Below are 25,009 nucleotides of genomic sequence, written 5' to 3' on the forward strand. Positions count from 1 at the left end.
TCTTCAGAATCCTCGTTAGATAAGCTTGAGTCCTGGAGAGAGGACCTACAGGTTGACCTGTCCACTGAGGAGTGGGAGAAGGCCTGCACCAAAGCACAATCTCACACAGTGAATACCCGGTTGAAATGGCTGCAGTACAACTGGTGAATGCGGTCTTACATGACGCCGGTCAAGTTGAATAAATTCAACAGCGCCGTACCAGATGTGTGCATAAAGTGTGATAAAGAAAAGGGCTCGATCTTTCATTGTTTGTGGCAGTGTTCTCAAATTCAGAAATTGTGGGGAGAAGTGAAAGAATGCATGGAGGAGATATTAGGGATACAATTACTTTTAGAAGCCAAGCTTTTTCTTTTGGGTTTTTATCCTCCAAACTGTAACGTAAGAAAGAAGCATGGATTATTTTTAGACATAGGTCTGCTCTTGGCCAAGAGAGTGATTGCACTGGCTAGGAAAGATGTGGATAGACCGAGGAAGGGCAGATGGTTTTCAGAATGAACAGCAACTCTGCCCTTAGAAAAGATGACATATGCTCTGTATTTTTCTCTACTCCATCCTCCTCCTCTTCCCCCCTCTCCTCACTAAGCCTCCGTTGCTGCCTTGTCGTCTCTTTCTCTCCTGTCCTAATACTCTTTTTAAAATAAGAAGAGATGTCTGTGGACTTTCTCTTCATTGTCTGAAAATGACTGACATAACATATACAAGCAGCAGCTAACGTTAGCTACGTAACTCAGTTCTACATGTCAAAAAGCCGTCAAAAGGCTGCTCTAACAGGTGCTGTAGCGGCACTATTTAGCACTTAAAAAGCACACGTTACGACGCATACTTCCCCCTCTGCTTTTACTCAGGAATATTTTTGACTTTATGACTTATTTTGACTTACTGAGGCTCGGCTCCGATCGGACCAGAGGGAGCCGAGCCGATCGGGGCGCTCCGATTAGAGCCGATTTCAACCCGGGTCAGTTGCTGGGTTGTTTGACGCGTTTTGACGCGTCTTCTCTGTCTTCTCTCTTAACTCCATTTGAGGTCATTTATCTGTGTAGATACAAGCGGCGGTCACGCGCACACTCTGACCCATTGCTGTCTATGCGCGCAACAGCGGCCGTGGGGAGAGGGAGGGGTGTGAGGTGCTGTGAGTGAGGGAAGATCAAAAGCGGCTTGCCTGGCTGGCTGCGCATTTGGGGTGAAATGCATTGTAGTAGGGTCAGTACCCTACTACAACCTATACTGGCCAGTACATTTATAGGGGGGGCCGTGGCCACCCCCTGGTGGCGCCACTGGTAGGGCCAAAGCTTCAGACACTACACCATCCTTTCCTTTTTGATTGGAACATTTGTTTTGATGTCCATATGTTGCATCTTGGATCACGGTGACAAGAAATAAAAATCAAGAAACTGTTGAAATTCAACAGATTTATTGGTGAATAGGCCAAAGAGGCCTCACCTGAGGAAAAAAAAACTACAGTTTGCAAATGTAAGTCCGACATACTCACAAATATGTATACCATGTATTTGCAGTAGACTGATAATACATTCTGCAAATAGTCAATGTCGGCTGATGAAATAAGGCACAAGTGTTGCCTCTGTAAATGTACAAAATCACTTAATATAAACATAACATTTATAAATGAAGTCATCAAACTCATGAATCAAAAAACAAAGGAAGCAGGAGTCTTAAGGGAAGACGTGCTGATGATTTACACCAGAGTAAATAAAAAGCTCCCAGTATAGCCAATAAGCAGCAAAGGATTAATTTATCGTGGTTAAACTTGCACAGACAATTCACATCTTGGCTCCGGGCATCCCACTAGAGTAGAGGTGAGCCTGCAGGAAGGCCAACATCTTCCTCCAGGCGTCTTCTTGAGCCTCAGAGTGAGGTTTGGTCGTTCCTCCCCAAACTAATTTCACTAGAAAACACACATTAATCTTCCCATCAGCATAACAGCCAAAAACATGACACCTGCATAGAGAAATAAAGCCTGGAAATACCATGGACGCCTCAAAAAGGAAAAATAAAGTCAAATATAAAGCGGCTGTATGTTGTTATTACATTGCGATTCATCATCGTAAGACCTACCATTCTTTTTGAAATTGGTCACCCTGAAGTGTGGCGACTAGGGCGGCTCGATCAGGTGACCAGCTCCATGGTATTCCAAGACAGTCAGCAGGTGCTCCTTACCTGCCGCCTTCATCCTTTGGGAGGTCTGAGGGTCAAAGGTCATAAACAAATAAATGCCATTTCATTGATTCATGACAATGACAATCACAATGTGCACATCTGGCTGTCAGCCATGTGTGTCTCGACTTACGTCTTTAGAACACTCGACTGCTGGCCAGTTCTGATCGTCTGTGCCGTTGATCAACAACAACGGACAATTTATCTTTCCCACCTGGGAAAGTAAAAAAAAACTAATTAAAGAAATTCGAGGGACATCAGGTGGAAAATGCTTCTGCTGACCAGAAGCAGTCAGCCCTCCCACCATCTGACAAGCAACAGTCAATAACATGCCATTGACAATCTGAATCTGACAACAAATCTCCTAGTTTGCATCCTTTGTGTTGTGTTGTTTGTCGTTACTGACGTCCACTTTGTCAGAGTCGTGCATCACAGCTAAGCCCAACCCTTTACAGATCTGATGGCCGCTCTCGTCAAAGATGATCTTGTCCGCTTGCCTGCCGGAAGAAGGAAGCACAGTCTGTGCAGTGGATCCGCAGACATTCCCGGCAGTTCTTCCATGTGAATGCGGATGCGTAGCCACATGACAGAAAACAACACCTACGTTGCAAAGAGTCTCAAGACTTCACTGATCCTTTCCCCCTCCGGCCTGAGGTGACTCCCGCTGATTCCGACACAACAAAAGGGCTGAAATGCAACACAGTGACACACGCTGACACACCATCTATCACAACCAAGTTATATTTGCCCAGCGTGCCCCGTTACCTTGACGACAGAGCTCTCTGCAGCCAGGTAGAGGCTTATGATGCAGCCGAGGCAGAGACCAAACAGTGCCACTCTGTCCGGCACCACCTGAGGATGCTCCTGCAGTAAACTGAACGCCATCTGTGTCGGAGCAGAAGAACAAAACTGAAAAATCAGAAGTTTTCAGCCAGGAGATGGCACACAAAAGCCGTGACCGGCGTTCAAGTGGTTTGATTCTACACGACTCAGCAACGTCTAATCATTTCATCACACTACATGACATTGGAGGAAGTGTGAATCCTGAGATACCATCCAGCACGGACCTCGAAGAAGTGGAACTCATCGCCGACTGACGCCGTTTCCTCGGCAGAGATATACTCCAGCGCCAAGCTGACGTAACCGTGGGAGGCCAGCATGGCGGAGCGATACTCCACCAGCCCTCCGCCACCCCCCCCACATGTCCAGCACACCCGGGAAGGGTCCTGGGCCTGGAGACAAGAGCACAGAGGGGCAGGAGGGAGACCTTTAAAACCAGCAAACACATGAAGAGCAAGAAACAGCCAAGCTGAAAGGAAGAGCTCACCCGGTGGAATGAATAAAGTCCCTTGCACGCCCCTCTCTCCAACGCTGACCCTCTTCACGCCCGGGGCCACGTACCACCGCTCGATGACACTGGAGCCCAGGGGGCAGAGCTTCCTGAAGCCCTCAGCTTGGTGCCCGCCGTCCACCGAGATGCTGATCAGCAGCGGGCTGTACACGTTGGTCCTCCTCAACCTGTCGTGTCAAAGGAATGCAGCACACATTGTGTTCTCCACTGTGTCAGGTCTGAGCGTCAATAAAGTTACACAGTCGCAGGTTACCTGAGGTGTTGGCGACCATCTGGTACGGGACGCATGCTCCATAATAAACCCATGGCTTCTTTTCCCGTGTACGTGCCCCCGAAACTAATGTCATCTGCCACTGCAAAAAGGAGTAAAGTGTCAATACACAGGATAATTCTACAAACAAATTAAAAGATGGACAGCACAAAGGAGGAAGAGAAGCCCACCGGACACGACTCCCCTGTGGTCGCTGACGTAGTGTCCGAAAGCCTCCCAGTAGTCATTGTCCTCGGACAGGTGGAGCGAGTGAAGTGTCACGGGGAGTCCGGGAGGGAGGTTCTCCACCAGCACCGTCAGCTTATCGTCCACCAGACCCCGACAGGGGCTGACGGAGAGGACGGGTGCGAGCCGGGACATGGCGGACGGTCTTCCTGCGGAAGAATGAGGGTGAGGTTAAAATGAACCTTGAACCTTGAACCTAAGGGAGGAAAACACCTGGTTAAAAAAAACTGTAAAAAGAGACAAAGAAAGTGGCCAATAATCTTTATTTGACAAGGGGAATTTGCACAAGTGTCTGTTTAAGGGTCTGTCTGTTAATTTGTTGTAATTTGATGTAAATGCATCCTGTCATGTTGCTACATGACTGCAATAAAAATGGACTGCAGTCTCAAAGTGCAACTATGAAAATAAGATGAATGAAAATAGATTCAAACGTCTAGTCCTTTATCCAGATTATTCTAAGAAAACAAGTGCTACTTCTTTATCAGGTCAAACAGTCCTGTGAAGCAGAGCACTTAGCGTAGCACTCAACCCATCAAACCTCTCATCAAAGTTCTCTGTTCAGAAATTGGCGGCAATGAGTTTTTATCACGCCAAGAAAGTGGGCGGGGCGGAGTAGAAAACAGGAACATCCACTCTCTGTTGATTTTCACTGGAATTAGCCAGTTTCCGTCTGAGGTCATATGCCGTACCGGTAGTATTGACTTATGTTTCATGAAGTCCTTGCACTCTGGTAGTTTTATGAAAGGTTTTCAAATATCTGCTGAATCCAAATTTCCGGATACCTTTTAAATTCGCTCATCTTGTTTTGAGTTCAGTTGATTAAAAGTGCCTCAAGTGTTGGCGACAACCATCCCGTTGTACTTATATATATATATTACTCGCGATAACACTTTCCACGAATAAAGGCATTTTTAAAAGCGTCTTTTAAAAAGCGATTTCGCTTAGAAAAATAACACAACAACAACAACAACAATCGAAATCGGAATGTTCAACATAACGCCGCACAGCCTGCATGGTTTCCATGCGGAGGCACCGAGTTACAAAAGCACGGAGCACCATTCCAGCATAAGAATATTATTTCTTCAAAATGAAGTGGTTAGGGTCACTCACGGAGGTCAATACACGTCCCTGAGAGTCGATGGCGTGGACTAACAGAGGTCCGGACCAGAGCAAATGAGCTCCGTGGTTGACTCTGCTCTCGGTCTCTATTCAGAAATTTATGACGGAGGCAGTGACGTGCAGTGAGGTTTGGGGTTGGGCAGGCACTGACTCAAAAGTCAGATTTACAAACATAAACTATGATGCTAAGGCACTGACACTCATGTCAGATTTACAAACAGAAAGTATGATGCTAATAGAACAGCTTCAATTCTGGGTGTTATCCCATTTTTGATTAAATTGAAAAGCGTTTGAAACACACCACTGCATAATGCAGGATAGTATATCTGACCTTTACTTGTAAATGAAGTCCAGACATTGTCACAGGGAAAGCAGTAAAGGCGATTTTTTTTTTTTTTTTTAATAGCACAGCCACAAAGCCAATCTTTTCGAGAATACCAGTCCGTTTGAAAATAACGAGTTATATACTTTCCAGTCACCCCCGTCCTTTGAAGCAAACCTTGCAGATCTGGCGTTGGTTTCCCACTACTTATGACTTCTTGCTTCGATTGAAAGTGCAGTTTTGAGAAATTTCTTATTTTAAAAATGAAATGCTCCATTTTCAGGGCGAAAAATGATTGCAGTATTCGCAGCAGGAGCAGCAGTTGTTGTTGTTGTTGTTGTTGCTCCTTTTGCAAGAGTTTACCGGTCGGTCTGAGTATAATGTGCAGTACTGGAATTGCCACCAGACAACATGAAGAGGAGTTATTGTGGGAAATAGCGCTGAATTCCCGCGGACCCGCGGAAGCATCTTCGCGACTCTGTCTCTCCATGCGATGCAGGCAAACTACCTTCGCGATCGACCGGTAGATTGTGTAATTTATGACTGCCTCACGCGGCCGGACAGAGACACACAGCGGGCCAGATGTGGCCCGCGGGCCGTACTTTGCCCAGGTCTGCTGTAGGGGCTAACACAGCTAACTAAGGTAACAATTAAGCCATGATGAATCCTATGAAGGCAGGCAGACTGACAGTCAAAGAAAAATAATAATAGCCAGTTACACGAGCAGCTAATTCGGCACGCAACCACACCGCTGTAGCGGGAGCGAGATTTTTTCCCCCTCGCCGGGTCTGTTAGCAGACATGGCCAAGTCGAAGAGAAAGATTGCAGACGAACACCAAGTCTCTCAGCAAAAATGGGAGGAAGAGTTTGCATTTGTTGAGGTAAAAAATAAACCAGTGTGCCTCATATGCCAAAGGCTAATTGCGGTCATGAAACGGGATAATCTTAAACGTCACCATGATACCCACAATCACAAGAACGAGTTTGCCGATGAATACCCAACTGGGAGCACCATAAGAAAAGAAAAAATACGCCTTCTTAAAATAGGCTTGCATGGACAACAAAGCTCGCTGAAATTTCACTGCAAGGAAAGTGACCGAGTCACAGAAGCATCATTCAAAGTAGCGTGGAATGTAGCTAGAAGTCAACGGCCTTTCACTGAAGGGGAGCTGATAAAAAAAATGTTGGCTGGATGCTATTGAGTCTCTTTTCGCTGATTTTAAAAACAAAGACGCCATCAGTAAACAGATATCGAAACTGCAGCTTTTCTGATTCAACCCTCTGCCGACGTGTGGAGAACATTTCGGATCATTTGTTTTTAAAACTAATTGAAGATCTCAAGAAATCAAACTACTTCAGCCTGGCCCTAGGCGAGTCAACTGACGTGTGAGACACAGCGCAGTTAATGATCTGGGTTCGTTTTTTTTTTTTTTTTAATGACAATAGTTTCAAAGAGGAACTTCTTGCACTTCTGCCATTAACAGGTCAGACAAAAGCAACGATGGGTAAAGCAGTTAAAGTTGTTAACCACATTAGAAGTCATGCTCTTAGGCACCATCATTCCATTCATGACAATGTTTTTGTTCGATGAGGTTTAGACAGAAATGTGGCTGTTTTCTTTGTGTTTCCTTAATTATTAGACTTGTCATGAAGTGTGTCACAAAATCATTGTTCAAAACGTTCAAAACAGGACTTGTAGTTTTTAGCTTGCGGCCCTTAGACTTTTGGGATTTTGCTGAGTGGCCCCTGAGCCATATTAAGTTGAGTAGCCCTGATTTAGAGTGTTCAATTGACCTCACATGCATGTTTTTTGAGAAATTTAGCTCAAATTTCCCGGAAATCGTGCGTTTGGTTGTGTAAAAATCTATTTTTTTCAGCGTGCACTGGCACTGGTAAGGTGGGGCCCCAAGGTAACTTCTTGCTTGGAGCCCCAACAGACCCTAGCACCGCCTCTGGTGGCAGCATGCACAGGAAAGCAGCCTAGACCACAGACGGAAATCAAATGAAGTTTTGTAATTTTCCCTAAAAAACGGGACAAATTGTGTCCCGGGAGAGATTTTATTTTTCCTGGGGCAGGTGGTGAAAAAACAGAACAATTCTGGGAAAAAGACCCAGCCGTACGGGTAAAGGGAAGATGCATATATTTTTTGTCGAACTGACATCTGCACCTGCAGCCTCAGGGCTAAGCCCCTGATCTCCAAGAATCCTAGATCCGCCCCTGCTTAGAATAAACTACAGAAAGGAGTTATTAGAATAATAAATCAATCATGAAACCACAAATAAATTATGTATAGAGTTTAATATCTTAAAATCCATGGACATAGCATACTTAAAAACGTCAGAAATGTGTCACATGCAGATGAACGCAACGTTTTAGTTTTTTTGTTTTTAAAGTAAGATGATAAACTAATGGAATGAAACTTACTTTCTCTCCGCCTTGCAGGCTTGCAATCTTGGAAAAGTTTGTGAGCTTTCTGCGCACAACTTCCAAGTAAAGACACCCGCTTCTATTCTTTCAAAGTGACACACCCAAACTAACAGATGTCCGTAAACAGAGCTTACCAAGAGAGTCTGGCTGCAGACCTCCACTGTCAGGACCCGCCTGCTCTGAGAGGTCCGCCTGCACTGTCCGGACCGGAAGTTAACGCCTTTGCACCGGAAGTTGATTTAACGCCTTTCAAATTAAAAGCTTTTATAAATTAAAATATTTTATTTCAGAAGACGTGACAAAAGAGGGTACTTGGCGTACTGTGAGTGTCAAGACGTACAGCAGCAAATAAATAAATAAAATAAAATAAATAGATCAGGTCGATACATACCAGAAAAGGCCCCGGCTTTGTTTTTTTTTGCTTTATTTATTAATTTATTTTTAATTAATATTTTATTTGTTTTGTTTTGTTTTCTAGGCAAACATTCTGAAAATATCTCCTAATTATGAGATAATCACTAAATTACGAGAAAATATCTCTTAATTATTATTATTATATATTTTTTGAGGCACTTTATTTAGAAAGAGGAATGGACTGACAACAAATAATATTTAAAAAATATAAATCTGAAACCAAGTACAGCGGAAAGCAATTCTATCTAGTTTCCCTCTTGTGCTCAGTGATTACCGTAATACCTAGTATAAACAGAGCAAGCGGAAAGCGAGCGCCTGCTGGCTCGATCGCTTTAAACGAACTGTTGACTTGACAACAGTTCGAGAACGTCAGAGCACTCCTAACTATTTGAGATGCCTGCGCAGTGTAGACATACTAATATTAAGTAAGTATTTCCCAGTGTCTCTAACCGAGAAGGTGGCAATAGCAGATTCACGACTGTAGCGCCATCGTTGCCGATTGATTACCGACCTTTTTATTTAGTGAATGCAATGCGCGTCCGTAAAAACAAGCTTTCGATTTCTATTGTATTTTCTGTTTTAATTACGACGATTATGATCTACTCCAGGTAGCTTTCATAACTTTGTGTACCCCGTGTTTTATGAGGTGGATTTTTATCGACACAAACACAACCATTGAAATGTTTGTCTTGCGACGATCTCCCGGTTTTTAACATTTTTAAATCAATCATGTATATGTAATAATCTAAACTTCCGGTCCTGACAGTGCAGTTGGACCTCTCAGTGCAGTGCAGGTCCTGCAGCCAGACCCCTCTCGTGTTTACTCAACTGGCTAAATAATTAACGTAATTTCCGGACTATAAAGCGCACCTGAATATAAGCCGCAGCAGCTAAATTTAGGGGAAAATACAAATGTGTTAATATACAAGCCGCACTCGACTATAAGCCGCAGGTGTTTCGTCAGGAAACGGGTTCGCGGAACGGAACGGTTCGGTTCGGCGGCTGCGCGCCTGCGACTTTGTTCTCGCACCGCGGATCCTGTTTGCGGGGTCCCGCTGGTCACCTCGGTTAATTGGTATGGAGTCGGACCAGAACTCGAAGCAGCGACGCACCGGAGCTCACAAAGACAGAGCGCATAAAGACAAGAGAACATACAGACGAGAGCGCGAGCGATCTAGCCAGATCGACTGCCTTTAACTTAAAAGCTGCATCATATGCAATGCTTGGTTTGTTTTCCATAATGAGGGTTTGTGCATGAGAACTTCCTTTGCGCAAACTGTCTTGCTCTCGTTCTGTGTTTGGTTCCACTTTTGCTTTCGTTGTTCGAGCGAACTGCCTGTCATCCCTTTTCCTCCTTCTGCCGGCGGGGGCGTGGCCGGGCTCCTCCTCGCGCCGACAGGTGCTTGTCAGCCGATGGTTGTCATGGCAGCGATGCATCGCGAGAATGAATGAGACTCGTTCTCACGGCCCGCTCAGTTTGAGGAGGATGTTGTCGTCTTGGAGTCTCTTTTCTCAGGATGCCAGCCGCACCTGCGTCTAGGTTCGTTTTATCTGCACACGAGCTCCAACAACAAGTTTTCCAATAACACCGCCGCTCTCACGGGAGCAGACGGCCTCTCATTTCTTATCTTCTATTCTCACACGTAAGGCTATGGCAATGGTTCTCATAACATACTCAGCAGCTGCATGATAGTAAGCAGTAAGTTCAAGATATTCATTTCCCACAAAGTTTTCCCACTAGCAGTAAGTTTCAGAAAATAAGTACATTTCCCACACTGCAGAAGACAATAAAGGACATTTGACAGTCTTCTGGCGTTCTCTGCACCTCTTGTTCCCCTCATTTATGCAACGCGGAACTGTGCAATTTGTTGTTCTCTATTACAATATACAGCTTACTTGAAAACAGAGAGAAAAAAATAGAAAAGCACTTCTATTGAACGCAATCGTCCCAAACTGTTATGGACGGGTGAACAGTGACACCTGCTGGACAAAGTGGCAATGCACATGTGGGGATAAAACCAAACAAAACCGCAAAAACACCTTCACTCAACAAAGGAAACGTACCTGCAGAAAAGGAAAGGACATTTGAAATTCTTCTGGCTTTCTCTGCACCTCTTGTTCCCCTCAACGAGCAAAACAACAACATTGGAAAAAAAAAAAAAAAAAAAGGTGGCAAGTCCGCATAGCAGCCTGCCACAGCACAATCGGCGCGAAGACAAAATTGTCAATAAAAACTAAAATTAATAATTAAAACTCACATAAAACAAGCGTGTAACAGTAGCGGTATTCACATGAGACTGGTGCACCCCAACTGGAGCATTAATAGATCGTTCCTGACGGAAAATAACTATAAATCGCAGCAGCACCATTAACATGACTTACCCTCATTTATACAACGTGGAACTGTGAGGTAGTGATGTGCGAATCGATCCTAAAATATCAATACTTCCGATTTCAAAATGTCCATTTAGGATCGATTTTAATCCTGAAGTGTCGATACTTTTCAAAGTGTGCACTAATTTGGAGTTAACAGGTATTTTCCCCGCTGTTTAAGTTACTTATTCCGCGCCAGTTACAGGGACTATGTTCCATATACTTCCGCCTGTGAGGCGAACTATTGCTGTGTCTCTATTCAGGGTCTGCACCCTTCAAACCGAGTGTCCTCCGTCTGAAGGAAGCGTTCTTCGAGTACCCAGCCTAGAAGGACGGACCAAACCCCGCCTCCCCGGTAACCACTCGGGACGGTCGAGCCTTCGGCTTGTTTCCTTGTTGCGTCACCACTGTTCCCTCCTGCTGGCCAACCCCGGAAGTGGCGTTTTTATAGCATCAAGCGAACCATTGGTTCCCCATCTAACGATGTCGTTCAATATTCAAATAAATAAAAACACGATGTTAAAACTGCATATTTTATGTGAAATTTCAATATTTAAATTTATATGTCGTGTCTTAACCAGTACATGCCGCTAATTTCAGCTGACTTCCCAAGATCTCACGATGCTTTGCAGAAGCACGCAAAGCATCATGGGATACACAAGTACGCGAAGGACAGTAGCGGTGCATCCTTGGATTCGGCTGAAACTAGTGCGTATTTCCGAGTACGCATTTTGAGCGTCCTAAGCACCCTTGGGAATTGGGACAACCTTTCGCACAGTGCTATGACGCAACTTCCTTTCAAAATGCGTACTTTAAGGATGCAGACCCTGAATTAAGACACAGCATATGGCTGTGTATAAAACAAGCACCCCGTCCGAGCTCACGTGACACGCACACACATTTCCACTGACTGAGAAGGTGGCACGAGAGTCGCAGAGGAGAGATGGCGGAAAGGAAAAGGAGTTACGTGTGGAGGTTTTTTACTTCACAAAGCGACAACGACGCTGCATGCGACGTATGTTGCAAGATAGTGAGGTACCGTGGCAACACCACCAACCTTATGGAACATTTAAACAACAATCACATCGCTCAATATGAAGAGGTGATGCGGCAGTGGAGTGAAGGAGAGCAAAGCACAGGTGGCGCTCACAAGAGACAGACGTCACCGTCCGAGTCCTTTGGAGCTGCCACTGGCAGGCAGTACCCAGGTACAAAGACTCATTTAAAGTCTCAACAATGTTTATCACAGTCCCTGCAAACACGGGAAAGTGATTCACGTCTTCACACATCTCTTGTAGCATCCCTGCAGTCTCGAAATTTCATAGTTATAGATGGATAGATAGTTTTTAATCGTGCATTTACAGCAGCTTCAAGTAAGGTAAGGAGGCATGCAACACTTTAGAGAAGATATAGATTAAACATAGGCAAGATTTAAAAAAAAAATACATGTCAGTGAAATAAATGGCCTAATCATGGATTTGTTTTAGTGGCTTCTCCTTACATCATTTAGATAAGATATATCAGATAACCGCTATGATTTTAGAATAAGAAAGGTTATCTGTGTTTTAGTGTCATTGTGAAGCTATAAATCAAAAAACTATTTTCTAGAAATAAGTTTTAAAAAATGACTGAAAAAAAAGTATTGGTATGAGCGATATTACCTTTAGGTATTGGATCAAAATGAAAATCAGTGGTATCGCACATCACTAACACACACACACACACACATAGAGGGGAATTTTTACGGATTATTATATGATATAATATTATATTATTATTGGGCGACACGGTGGCGCAGTGGTTTGCGCTGCCGCCTCACAGCAAGGAGGTAGTGGGTTCGATTCCGGGGCCCGGACCTGGGACCTTTCTGTGTGGAGTTTGCATGTTCTCCCCGTGTCTGCTGGGTTCTCTCTGGGTTCTCCGGCTTCCTCCCACACTCCAAAAACATGCATGTGAGGTCAATTGAATATTCTAAATTGTCCGTAGGTGTGCATGTGAGTGTGAATGGTTGTTTGTCCTGCGATGAACTGGCGACTTGTCCAGGGTGTCACCCTGCCTTCGCCCTAAGACAGCTGGGATAGGCTCCAGCAGACCGCCGTGACCCTGAGCTCGGGACTAAGCGGGTATGGAAAATGAATGAATGAATTTATTATTATTAAGTATCGGATCGGTAATGCCGATACCAGCCTGAAATTTACTAGGTATCGGATCGGAAAGAAGATTGCCAGTATCGAACATCACTGCCCAGCATGAGACTGTATTTGTTTTATTGCTTTTATTGTTTTACTGTTGGTTTTTATGCTTTTATGTTTTTATGTACAGCACTTTGTGTGAGCTGTGGTTGTTTTTAAAATGCTTTATAAATAAAGTTGAGTTGAGTTGAGTCACCTGAACGTTCCATCACCTGTGGTGACACCTGGAGGAAACACACAGCTGCTGTGAAAACAGAGCTGCAGCAGCAGCAGGACTGGAGTCAGCTGCCCCCTAGTGGAGCAGACTGTTACTGCAGCACTCATCTGCCGTTCTGTGTGTGTGTGTCAGAGTGTGTGTGTGTGTGTGTGTGTGTGTGTGTGTCATCCTCCTCCTTCATGCCAGAGAAATATCAGCTGTTTCCTACATTGACTGATGTGCTTTTGAAACTTTGATCTTGTCTTCATGGTGTTGACTTTCTAAATGTCTGTGGTGAATACATGGAGATCTTGACAGAAGAGAAATCTACTAACAAGCAGAGACTTTATCTGGATTGTCTTGTTGCTTTATTGCTTCAATTCAACACTTGATCATTGACTTGACATTGTTGTGCAATACAGACTGATGGCATATTTCATGACTTATTGATTGACTATTGTCACATTGAGCCAACAAGCAGAATCAAAAGACAAAATTCTCTCACAATATTTACATGCATTCATCTGATTGTTGACAAACGGATCAACAGTCAGAAGGTTGATCAGATGGATGAGTTGTTGAAAGGTCAAAGGTCAGGGTGGAAAGGTCCAGAGTGGAAACAGACCTCAGCTGTGTTTCCACAGTAATAAAGTTGTCATGTGGACTAATGACACATTATTAATCTGTGGGATGAATGGGCTGCAGAGGAAGAGAAACAACGTGGCACAAACATCCAGCAGCCGTGGAGACAAACATCAGGTGGACAACAGTCACCAGGAGCACCAACAGGAAGTGGCGTCCAGGCCCCTCCCACCCTGTGATTGACAGCCGGAGACACTGGGCAACAAACGTGAAGACAGAAGAAGAATCAAAGGTGAGAATTCAGCTCAGAGTCTCTCTGACGACTTCAGTCACACTTTCATCAACTCAGCTGAAGAACCTGAACCAACAACAAGTCCAACATGTAGCAGCTGAGTGAAGGAGGTCTGGACTCTGTGGAGGAGCTCCATGGTTCCAGAGACGCTGTAGAAGGACAGCAGACCTGCTCTGTGGTCCAGGTACACTCCCACTCTGGAGGACTCAGGACCTGAGACATCAGTCCAGATGTTGTTGTGATAAAACTCAAATCTACCTGGGTAACAATATAAACTCCAGGATTTGTCATTTGATCCAAATTCACTTTCCTTTGACCTTCCTGCTCTGCTGATGTTCCTGTAGGCCACTGCTACACCAACCCCCTCTCTCCACTCCACCTCCCAGTAACATCGTCCAGTCAGACCTTCTCTACTCAGGACCTGCTCCCAGTAAGTGAATCTGTCTGGATGATCACAATAAGACTGAACTTTCATCATGAATGTCACTTTTCTGTTCTCCTCAGATAATAACAAACGTTTGTTCACTGTGTTTGGATCCAGAGTGATTTGAGGTGAATATCTGAGGAAGTCCTCTCTGCTCCTGGGTTCTGGTACCTTCAGTAGAACATCAACGTTGCTCACTGTCCATGAGATGTTTGTCTGAGTCTCCATCAGAACTTGCTGTATTTCATCTCTCAGCTTGGTCACAGCTGCTGCCACGTCCTCAAAGTATCTCAGAGGACGGATCTCCAGGCTGGAGGAGTCTGGAGACGCACTGAGTGCTGGCAGTGAGGAGAACCTGTGGAGAAACTGGCTGTGGTCCAGTGTGTGTGAGATCTTCTCCAGCTCAGCGTCTCTCCTCTTCAGCTCCATCATCTCCTGCTCCAGCTTCTTCTCAAGCTCTTTGACTCCACTCACTGCTGCCCCCTGTGTGGATCTGACCTGCTGCTGCACCTCAGAGCGTCTTTTCTCCAGCAGATGGATCATCTGGGTGAGGATCTTTTCGCTGTCCTTGACTGCTTTATCAGCAGAGCCGTTGATGGACTCCACCTCCTTCTGAAGCACCTTCAGGTCTTTCTCTGTGTGCTGGATCTTCTGCTGGATCTTCTGCCTGGTCTCCTCCAGCTCTCTCTGCCTCTCAGTCCTCTCTGCTGCTGCTGCCACTGTGTCGTGACCTTTATGCTCATCCACACAGCATAAACCACAGATGATCTTCTGATCAGTGCGGCAGAACATCTTCATCACCTCATCATGACGAGGGCAGATGTTCTCCTGGAGCTGCTGGCTGGGTTCCACCAGCTTGTGCTTCTTAAATGTTGAAGACTGACGATGAGGCTGGAGGTGAGAGTCACAGTAGGAGGCCCGACAGACCAGACAGGACTTGAGGGCCTTGAGTTTCCTCCCAGTGCAGACATCACAGGCCACATCTCCAGCTCCAGCATAGCAGTGATCAGCAGGAGCATCTTGGAGTCCAGTCTTCTCCAGGGTCTCCACTAGAGCTGCTAACATGGTGTTCTTCTCCAGGACAGGCCTTGGTGTGAAGGTCCTCCTACACTGAGGGCAGCTGTAGACTCTCCTCTCCTCCTCTGCATCCCAGTGGTGTTGGAGACACTTCCTGCAGTAGTTGTGTCCACAGGAAGTGGTCACTGGTTCCTTCAGAAGATCCAGACAGAGGGAACAAGAGAAGGTTTCTGGGTCCAGCTGAGCTGCTGCTTGAGCCATTTCACCTCTGAGAGCCACCGACTGACTGACTGACTGACTGACTGACTGACTGGCTGACTGGCTGACTGACTGACTGGCTGACTGGCTGACTGACTGACTGACTGACTGGGTTCCAACTTCATGAGAAACAAAACCAGTTTGACTTGAAGGGGAGGAAACGACCAGTCCGAGCTGTGATTGGCTGCAAGGACCACAAGGGGCGGGGCTTCTAACCTCCTGAGTCATTCCGGGAAGAGGAATGTCAGGATGTGTGTGTGTGTGTGTGTGTGTGTGTGTGTGCTTGTGCACTTTGTTTCCTTGGCGCTGAAGACAGACGACGACGACGAATCAAAGTTCATAGTTCACAATCTGAGTTGTCGTTTGCAGCTGATGTGATTGCTGCTGGGACACACACACACACACCCACACACACTCTGTGTGTGTGGGTGTGTGTGTTTTTGTGTGCGTGTGTGTTAGAGGCTAATGCTAATGCTTGTTGTTCGGCTAGGTGTCTTCACCTGTCACAGGTAATTCACATTTATTTCAAGTGAGGCACCGCCGCTATCTGCTAGCCGCTATCTGCTAGTCGCTCACTGTTATCTTATTGCTCTTCATAAAGAGCTTTATGGAGCAATAAGAGCGACCACAGTGAACAACTGCAGTGAATCAGGTGATGATCCAGTTTAGATTTTCCTCTCCGACAGGTCAAACTGTTGTTTTGTAGCATCTGCAGTTTTAAGAAGCGTGTGTCATGTGTGTATACATAGAAGAGTGGAGTGTTCAAGTTTCTCTTGTTGCTGTTTGACAAAGACTGGCAGTATTTTCATGCATTTTCTCTTTATTAGAAACTGATTGGGGTCAAATAAAGAAAGAAAAAAGCTTTTGGAGAAAGAAAGCAATGAAAGTTGCTTCATTGCAGACTTTTACTGATACATCTGTCCTGGACCAAGAACATTTCGGCAACCAAGGAGCATTTTTTTGACCGTCGTCCTCTACACCACGGCTTTGACAAAGCGTGACGATGTTGTTGACTGGAAAAGCTGACGCAATGAATGATGACATGAGTCTGATAAAAATGATAGCGTCACGCACGGCGGGGAAAGCTTGGCGTTTTAAAGCGCAAAAGGAATGAAATGAACAGCATGTTGGAAGCTGGAGAAAGTCAAGAAATAATGAACAAGCGTGTTGAAGCATTGGATCATTATTTGGGGGAGTTGATGGATTTGCAAGTGGCTGTACAAAATCTCTTTTCTAACGGAGAGGAAAGGGAAGCGGATCATATGGACTGGGATGAGCCTAAATTGATACCTTTTCCACATTTCTCATCTGACATTACAGAATGGTTGACTGGTGATGTGGGAAAAGGAGATGAGCAGGATGAGCAAAAGAAGCGAGAGGAGCTGGGGGAGCAAGAAGAAGCAAATGCGCTCTTGGTGGGGCCAGAGGACAGTGTGTCCCAGGCTAAAGGGCCCGTAAGCAAGCAGGGCTTCAAGCAAAGATGCCAGCTCCTCCTCAGCATCCTCTCCTTTATCTTCTGCATGCTGAAAGGCTGAGGCTGAACAAGCTGCTCTAAAGGCCAAAGCTCAGGCCTTGGAAGTCAAACATGCACTCCATATGGAAGAACTTGAAGCTAAAAGCAAGAAGGGAAAGGCACCATGTGGAGACTGAACTGGCTGCAGCAGAAGCCAACATGCATGTATTCATGGGGAGTGTGATGTCACAGGCCACACCTGAACAACCACCTTCGTCATTAAAGCAACCGCAACCACCGGAAGCTCAACGGCCGTCAACATCAAAGCAGCTGAAGTCAGAAAACGTGACACCCTTACGCCAGTTCCAGGACACTGGAACATCTACAGTATATAAAATTCCAGTAACATCTCAAAAACATCCTCAAAGCCTGCAGCAGTCATATATTCCTCACCAAACTATACCATGTAAAGCAAAGGCAGAAAAGAAACCTCTGGGTTACGAGCAAAAGGATGAGCATGGCTCCTCCATCTCAACAAAAGGAAATCTAATAAATGAAGGTTTCCTTACTGGCGTGTTAAAGAGGCAAAATGAAATCACTGAATTGCTTGTAAAGCAACATCAAGCAGCTTTTCTCCCCGCCAGAGAGATTCCTGCATTTGATGGTGATGCCTTGCAGAATAACTCCATGTTTTTGTTGTTGTTAAAGTTTCCTTTAAAATAATTCATTTGAACTGTGAGATGCACAATGCATTGAGCAGTCATTAAAAATTTGTGAAACGGTTTGATTTATTTTGAAATAAATGAATAATTCATTGAAGCTGATTTATGTTTAAAACTGTATTTAAAACTGTTAAAAGTCTTTTTTTTTTTAATTCTCCACCGAATGTAGCCAGTGCAGAGTTGCCCCACCTAGCCAATCAGTGAGCTGCGTGAGCCCCAGCTGGTCAGCTCGGAAGCGGAGCTGTGCGGGGTTGCAGCTGTTCTCTGAACGCCTCTATCCTCTGTTTTATACAACTCAATAAATGAACACAGCACAACGTCATTACTGTATTTTGTTTTTTTCTATGCATTTAAAGATTGTCTGCCTCTTGTTAGTGAGAGAAAATAATATTTCAATACTGTGCGAGTGGCCATGGAGCTGCTGTTAAGCCTGAAGCAGATAAAATATAGGTTTGAATATGTGCCCCCCCCCCCCCCTCATTTGTTTCTGCAGCTGGGTCTGTCCTAGGGAGTTGATCTTTCTGTACTTCTGTGGCAAGGTGCAGAAGGCCCGGGCGGGCTTGGAACCGCAGACTCCCGGGTAATAGCCATGCACGCTTCACCATTTGGCCAAGGAGCCAGGGCGCATGATCAACTGGAGGCATACTGACAGGACCGTCCACTGTCACACTTCCAACAAGACATTTCCACTGGGAGCAAACTGCCACATAATACGTGACAAGAAGAACACACACACCACACACACATCACACATACACTCTCTCTCTCTCTCACACACACACACACACACACACACACAAACACACACACACACACACACACACACACACAGCATCATGTGACTTCCTGGAAGTGTGGGAGCGGTTGAGGCGGCTGGATGGGAGGAGCCACGGTGAGCAGCAGAAGCAGGAAGAGAAGCTGAGTTGAGTTTTTTTTTCTTCTGTAAATGAAGCCAATCATTTATTGTGAGTTGTTCCCTTCTTATTTCCAGCGGCTGCTCTCCCATTGCTAGCAGTAATGCTGCTACAGGAGTTGATTTCAATGCACCCGGACATCATCTTAAACACTCATATTGTACTTGATCTACTTTTTCAAGTGTTGAGCTCTTCAACCATAAACTATGGCCCCATAATCCAGAAGAGATCTGACTCATCCTATATACATGGATGTGAGGGCTTTTCTATTGGCTCCCCATTCTCATTACATTCATCACCTTTTTACATTGCTCCATCATTTTGGGAATGTGCACTGCCCACGTGAGTCTTTCATCAAACCATCTCCCCAGTAGTTTAAAGTGCTGCACCTTCTCCAAATCCTGATGATATCATTTGAACTGAACCTCCTTCCCAATTCTTTTCCTTGTAAAAATCATTGCTTTGCTTTTATCAACTGAAAATCTAAATGCCCAACTATTGGCCCATTTCTCTACTTTTAAAATAGCTTCTGGCATTTTTTGTAGCCCATCATCTGCAAACAAAGAACAGCCCATCCCCTGTTGCACTTGTGAAAATACTTCATTAATCATGACTGAGAATAATAATGGACTCACAATGCTCCCTTGTGGCGTTCCATTCTCCAGCCTAACACTTTCTGAGTACTCATTTCCTGCTCTAACTTGTATCTTTCTATCTTGTAGAACATTTTTTATCCATTGCTCCATCTTCCCTCTTACCCCCGTTTTAAAAAGTTTCATTAGCAGCCCTTCTTTCCATAACATAGCATATGCTTTTTCAATATGAAAACATAACTACTATCACACTTTCTGTATTAATCTGTGCTTTTCTTATTTCATGCTCTAATCACAGCAGCGCATCCATAGTATTACGGCCCTTCCTAAAAGCACTGTGATATTTGACTATATACCCTTTACTCTCCAAAAAATACCTTCATCTTTTATCATTTTCTCCATGACTTTGCAAATATTTGATGTTGAGGAAATGGGCCTATAATTGATTGGCTTGTAGACTCTCCCTCCACACCAACCTCAGCTGCTCTCCGCAGGGAGAAACAGCTGACTGGTCGTCACTCACTGTGTTGTGACATCACGTCCGTGTTACTGCGCCCACTCGCACTGTGGCTGTTAGTTTGGTTGAGATGTGAGACAGTTGTTGAAATAAAAGCCCTGAATCAGTGACAAGCATCAGTGTTGATGAGCACTGGCCACTTTATTAGAGACACCTCGCCAGTCTTTGCTTGTAAACCTTCCTCCTCCAGTGTGAGGAGCAGCCATCAAGAAGCAGGAAGAGAAACCGAAAGTTAAAGTTGTTAACAGTCTGACTCCACTTTGTGTTGACGCAGTCTGAGCAGCAGCAGAAGTGAAGCGGTCGGGTGAGGTGTTCTTTGCCATTATCTCCTTTCCCAGCGGCCCAACGTGGCCCGTTAAGCCGCTAACAATCAAAGATTTTATTTGTCACGTGACACATGACACGGCACCGCGGTGAAATGAGTTTCAAGTTGGATATTCGACAGACATTCGCTCCGGGAAAAGACTGCGGGGAAATGTGGCTGTGGCAACGTGATTGTGAACTAAGAGGAATTAAAGTGTCAAGGAAAAATAATAAATAATAATAATAAAAAAAATAAAAAAAAAAAAAATAGCAAGTGACGAGTTAAATGTACGTTTTTACAAGAGTACAAAGTTTAAAAAGTGGAAAGTACAGATAAGAGTCTTCGGGAGGGAGAGAGATAGTGTGTGTGTGTGTGTGTGTGTGTGTGTGTGTGTGTGTGTGTGTGTGTGTGTGTGAGAGAGAGAGAGAGAGAGAGAGAGAGAGAGAGAGAGAGAGAGAGAGTGAGAGAGAGGTGTTGCAAACATCGCCATCGAGGTAAAAGGAAGTTCTGTACTCCTCAACACAAGTTCTGTTAATAAAACAATGACAGTACTAAATAATGATGATGATAACAACAGTAATAGGAATAATCACATTATCATGGTGCAGTGGTTAGCATCGTTGCCTCACAGCAAGAAGGTTGTGGGTTCGATTCTGCACCTGTGACCTTTCTGTGTGGGGTTTGCATGTTGTCCATGTGTCTGCTGGCTTCGCTCCATGTTCTCTCTCATTCACTCAGCGATAAAGTGCCATCAATAATAGACTTTAAGTCTGATGATAGTGAACAGAACCAGACTTCTGAGCCCTACCACCCTGAAGGTGAATCATCAAGTGACAACTAGGAATTACCACAAAATATTAATATGAAGGTAGGTATAATATAATGAAATAGTAAAAAACAAAACAAAAAACAAAACTTTTGAGGTACTTTATTTTGAATGGCTCCATCAGAATGTTCTGAACTTGAGTGAGGAGTCTCCTGGGGTGGTGCACTACTGCCCTCTAGTGGAACCATCCAGTGACAACATCTTCATCTGAAGTCTAGTTCAGAGTAAAGCAGCTCAGTGTGTTGTTGTCATTGTGTCCAGTGGTGATCATAATGCCTGGTGTGGTCAGAGGAGCAGAACTCCAGTGTCTGCTGGCTCCTGTCCTGCACTCTCCTACTGCAGTGAAGTTCTGCACTGTGTTGTGAGCTCACAGTAGAACTGCTGTGTTTCACCTCAGACTGACTCCAGTTCAGGAGATGGATGGAGAAGAAGTCAGAGCAGAGTCTCCAGGGCCCAGCATGGTGTCTCTGAAGAGTGACCACTCCAAAAGTCTCCCTCCAGTCTTCAGTCATGAACCTGGACCTTCTGAGACACAGTAAGAAAACTCTGGTCACAGACACCATCACTGACTGAAAACTGTGAGGCAGATCAGAAATCATTGCTTTCAGTATTGTAATTTTTCTTTTCTCTCAGTTTATAATGCGAGTCTTAGCTGTAGCAGCAGGAGGTGAGGGAAGGAGAAGGAGGAATGGTAGATTATTACTAATCTATTACTATTATGACTATAGCATTCTGAATAATAATGGGGTGAACTAGCAGTTTGATCTCATGAAGATTGGAAGAATAAAGTCAGTTTCATATTGACTCTAATCGGATCATTGAGTCAATAGTCATCAGTTATTGACACTTGATTGACTGTCAAGGGATTCTGATCTTCCTGCCAGACTGGTTCAGAAAACCACCTTCATGGTGGCATTGACCCAGTGACCTCTGACTGGTTTGACTGGTCGACTGGTTGACTGGTCAACTGATTTACTGGTTGACTGGTCAGCAACCCCGACCGTCCTGACTCTTCACCTTCTCAGTTCTTCACTTTTCCTGAAGACCATCTAGAGATAAAGAGCAGCATCACTGTTGCTGCTGCAGCTCCTCAATCTGAGCAGCAGTTTGTCTTTAATGTTTATCAGCAGACAATTGATGAAAGATTGATGTTTTTGACTCAAGACATGTTTGTGTTGCAGAGTTCAGGGACGGAGACGGAGGTCAGAGTCTCCAGGGTCCAGCATGGTGTCTCTGAAGAGTGACCGGTCCATACGTCTCCCTCCACTCTTCAGTAATGAACCTGGACCTTCTGAGACACAGTAAGTGCCAGTATGGGAACATTTCAGCTTCAAACGAAACGAACGAGGTGATCCCATGAACACGGGCGAACCGATATGTCGCATTTGTTCGAAAGTAGTGGTGGTGAAGAAAGGGAATACGATGAACATGCACGCGCACCTCCAGCACAATCATCCCCTCCAGTTTTCCCAACTGTGAAAAAAATAAAGTACCGCCCGAGGTTCCGCGGAGCCACCGTCCCGACAGGCAACGCTGACTGAAGCGTTCGGTAAGCAAAGCAAATATAAAAAAAAAACAGCGCAAAATGGTGCGCGCTTACAGACAGCGTCAAAGTCCTTCTTTCTTTTTTCCTTTTTTTTTGAATTGTTTTTAGTTGTTATTGTGGTTTTTAAGTGCTATTTTTGATAAAAACAGAATGTGAGTCCATTTTATTTTTATTGTTTTCTTGGTGTCCTTTATGTTTATTATGTTTGTTCATCTTATTTGCAACCTCTTAATCTGGAGAAATGAAAGTTTATTGCTTTTGACATGGTGTACTTGCATTATTATGTCATATATTATCATTATATATGATTTAAAAGAAATGGTGTCAATAATATCGTTTATCGGCAATAATTTGTAGCACAATTATCGTCCAGCAAAATTTGTTATCGTGACAGGCCTAGTTTTGACTGTTTGTGTTTCAGAGGAAAAGACACTCTGTGCTTCTAGAACAGACAGCTTGACCAAGTCATTTCAAAATAAAAGCCTAAACTTTATCTTGTTGAGTGTTTCATGTAATTTAGTATTCCAGAAGAATCAAAACTTCAGTAACAGGAAAAATGTGTTGAAGACTAAAAACTTTCATCCAAACTGTCCAACTGACCAGTCAAACCCAAACTTCTCCACAGGAGGAGGAGGAGCAGTGGTGTAGGCTGCGACGTCCTGACTGACCCAGTGTCCACCAGCTCATACTGGGACCAGTCTGCTCCATCAACACTGCAACCTGCCAGTCACACCAAGACTGCTCACAGTAAGACTGTCCACCTGCACCTCCTTCACTTTGCCTCTGAGATCCATCAGGACCTCTAGTGAGAAGATTCACTGAGGGACGTTGAGAGCAAACAGTCACACAGCAGCTTCACCACAGCAGCTTCAAGTTGTGGAGAGAAAATGATGCTCACACTGTCACACTGATGTTTTCTTCTCCAACCTTTTCTCTGCTCCAGAGGCTGATGATGGTCTGCAGGAGCTTCTACAGCAGCAGAATATCAGTCTGGAGAGGAGATGTGAACGTGTGACTGAAGGTGAAGAAGCAGGAAGTCAAACCCTCCTCAACAGCATCTACACTGAGCTCTACATCACTGAGGGACTGAGTGAGGAGGTCAACAGAGAGCATGAGGTCAGGCAGCTGGAGACCAAGAAGATCCTCCACGACCGTCCAATCATGTGCAGCCAGATCTTTGAAGCCTCACCTGAGCAGCAGGGACTCAGAGTCAGAGTGGTGCTGACCAACGGTGTCGCTGGGGTTGGAAAAACCTTCTCAGTGCAGAAGTTCACTCTGGACTGGGCCCAGGGCCTGGAGAACCAGGACCTTCATCTGGTGCTTCCTCTCTCATTCAGGGAGCTCAACTTGGTCAAAGAGCAGCACTACAGTCTTCTGGAGCTGCTCCATGTTTTCCATCCAACGTGAGAGAAGCTCACAGCAGAGCAGCTGCATGTCTGCAAACTTCTCTTCATCTTGGACGGCCTGGATGAAAGCAGACTGGCTCTGGACTTTGAGGACAACCAGGTGGTGACTGACGTCACTCAGAAGAAGTCAGTCAGCGTCCTGCTAACAAACCTGATCAGAGGAGATCTGCTTCCCTCGGCTCTGCTGTGGATAACTTCCAGACCTGCAGCAGCCAATCACATCCCTCCGTCATGTGTGGACAGGCTGACAGAAGTACGAGGCTTCACCGATGACCAGAAGGAGGAGTATTTCAGGAGGAGGTTCAGAGATAGAGGAGATGTGTCCAGCAGGATCATCTCCCACATCAAGGCCTCCAGGAGCCTCCACATCATGTGTCAGATCCCGGTCTTCTGCTGGATCACTGCCACAGTTCTGGAGAGCATGTTGAGCTCAGAACAGAGAGGAGAGCTGCCCAAGACCCTGACTGACATGTACTCACACTTCCTGCTGGTCCAGACCAAGAGGAAGCAGCACAAGTATGGAGGAGGTCCACAGGAGCTGACGGAGGCTGACAGGGAGCTTCTTCTGAAGCTGGGCCAGCTGGCATTTGAACATGTGGAGAGTGGAGACATCATGTTCTACAGTGAAGACCTGGAGAAGTGTGGTCTCAGTGTGACTGACGCCTCTGTGTACTCAGGAGTTTGTACAGAGATCTTCAGAAGAGAGAGTGTGATCTTCCACAAAACCATCTACTGCTTCGTTCATCTGAGTGTCCAGGAGTTTCTGGCTGCAGTCTACAGCTTTCACTGTCACACCAACAGGAAGAAGGAGGTTCTTCAGGATTTCCTCAAAGACTCAAAAGCAGGGACATCACAAAAATATATAGAAGAAGGCCCTAATCCTAACCAAACCTTGGACACCCTGGATGATTTCCTGAAGAAGATTATGGAGAATTCCCTGCAGAGTCCAAACGGTCACCTGGACTTGTTTGTTCGCTTTCTCCATGGACTCAGTCTGGAATACAACCACAGTCTCTTAGGAGGACTGCTGGGTCTCACTAACAACCATCCAGAAACCTTACAGAAGGTCATCAACAACCTGAAGGAGATGAA

The 25,009-nt window shown here is 45.1% G+C and overlaps 2 protein-coding genes and 1 pseudogene across 2 annotated transcripts in view; 1 reads left to right on the top strand and 2 right to left on the bottom strand.

Moving 5' to 3' along the window:
• LOC142898369 (NACHT, LRR and PYD domains-containing protein 12-like) overlaps nucleotides 1-25,009 on the top strand; it is a 487,638-nt gene that overhangs the window by 264,985 nt on the left and 197,644 nt on the right. The window contains exons 6-7 of the mRNA XM_076041305.1: nucleotides 21,365-21,500; nucleotides 22,147-22,266. Of these exons, the coding sequence (XP_075897420.1) occupies nucleotides 21,365-21,500; nucleotides 22,147-22,266 (256 nt within the window). The remainder of the gene's footprint in view (nucleotides 1-21,364; nucleotides 21,501-22,146; nucleotides 22,267-25,009) is intronic.
• LOC142898425 (peroxisomal succinyl-coenzyme A thioesterase-like) lies at nucleotides 1,702-5,250 on the bottom strand (annotated as a pseudogene).
• Nucleotides 13,283-16,023, bottom strand: LOC142898381 (tripartite motif-containing protein 16-like). Its single transcript, XM_076041321.1, has one exon. The coding sequence runs from the start codon at nucleotides 15,862-15,864 to the stop codon at nucleotides 13,975-13,977; it is 1,890 nt and encodes a 629-aa protein (XP_075897436.1). The 5' UTR covers nucleotides 15,865-16,023; the 3' UTR covers nucleotides 13,283-13,974.

The sequence above is a fragment of the Nelusetta ayraudi genome, unplaced genomic scaffold (genome assembly GCF_046127955.1).
Source record: "Nelusetta ayraudi isolate G7.1 ecotype Tasmania unplaced genomic scaffold, CSIRO-AGI_Nayr_v1 ptg000064l, whole genome shotgun sequence".
NCBI classification, from domain to species: domain Eukaryota; kingdom Metazoa; phylum Chordata; class Actinopteri; order Tetraodontiformes; family Monacanthidae; genus Nelusetta; species Nelusetta ayraudi.

What these genes read in the sequence shown, in the direction of transcription:
- LOC142898381 (XM_076041321.1), bottom strand. Translation starts at nt 15,864, where the DNA reads ATGACTCAGGAGGTTAGAAGCCCCGCCCCTTGTGGTCCTTGCAGCCAA.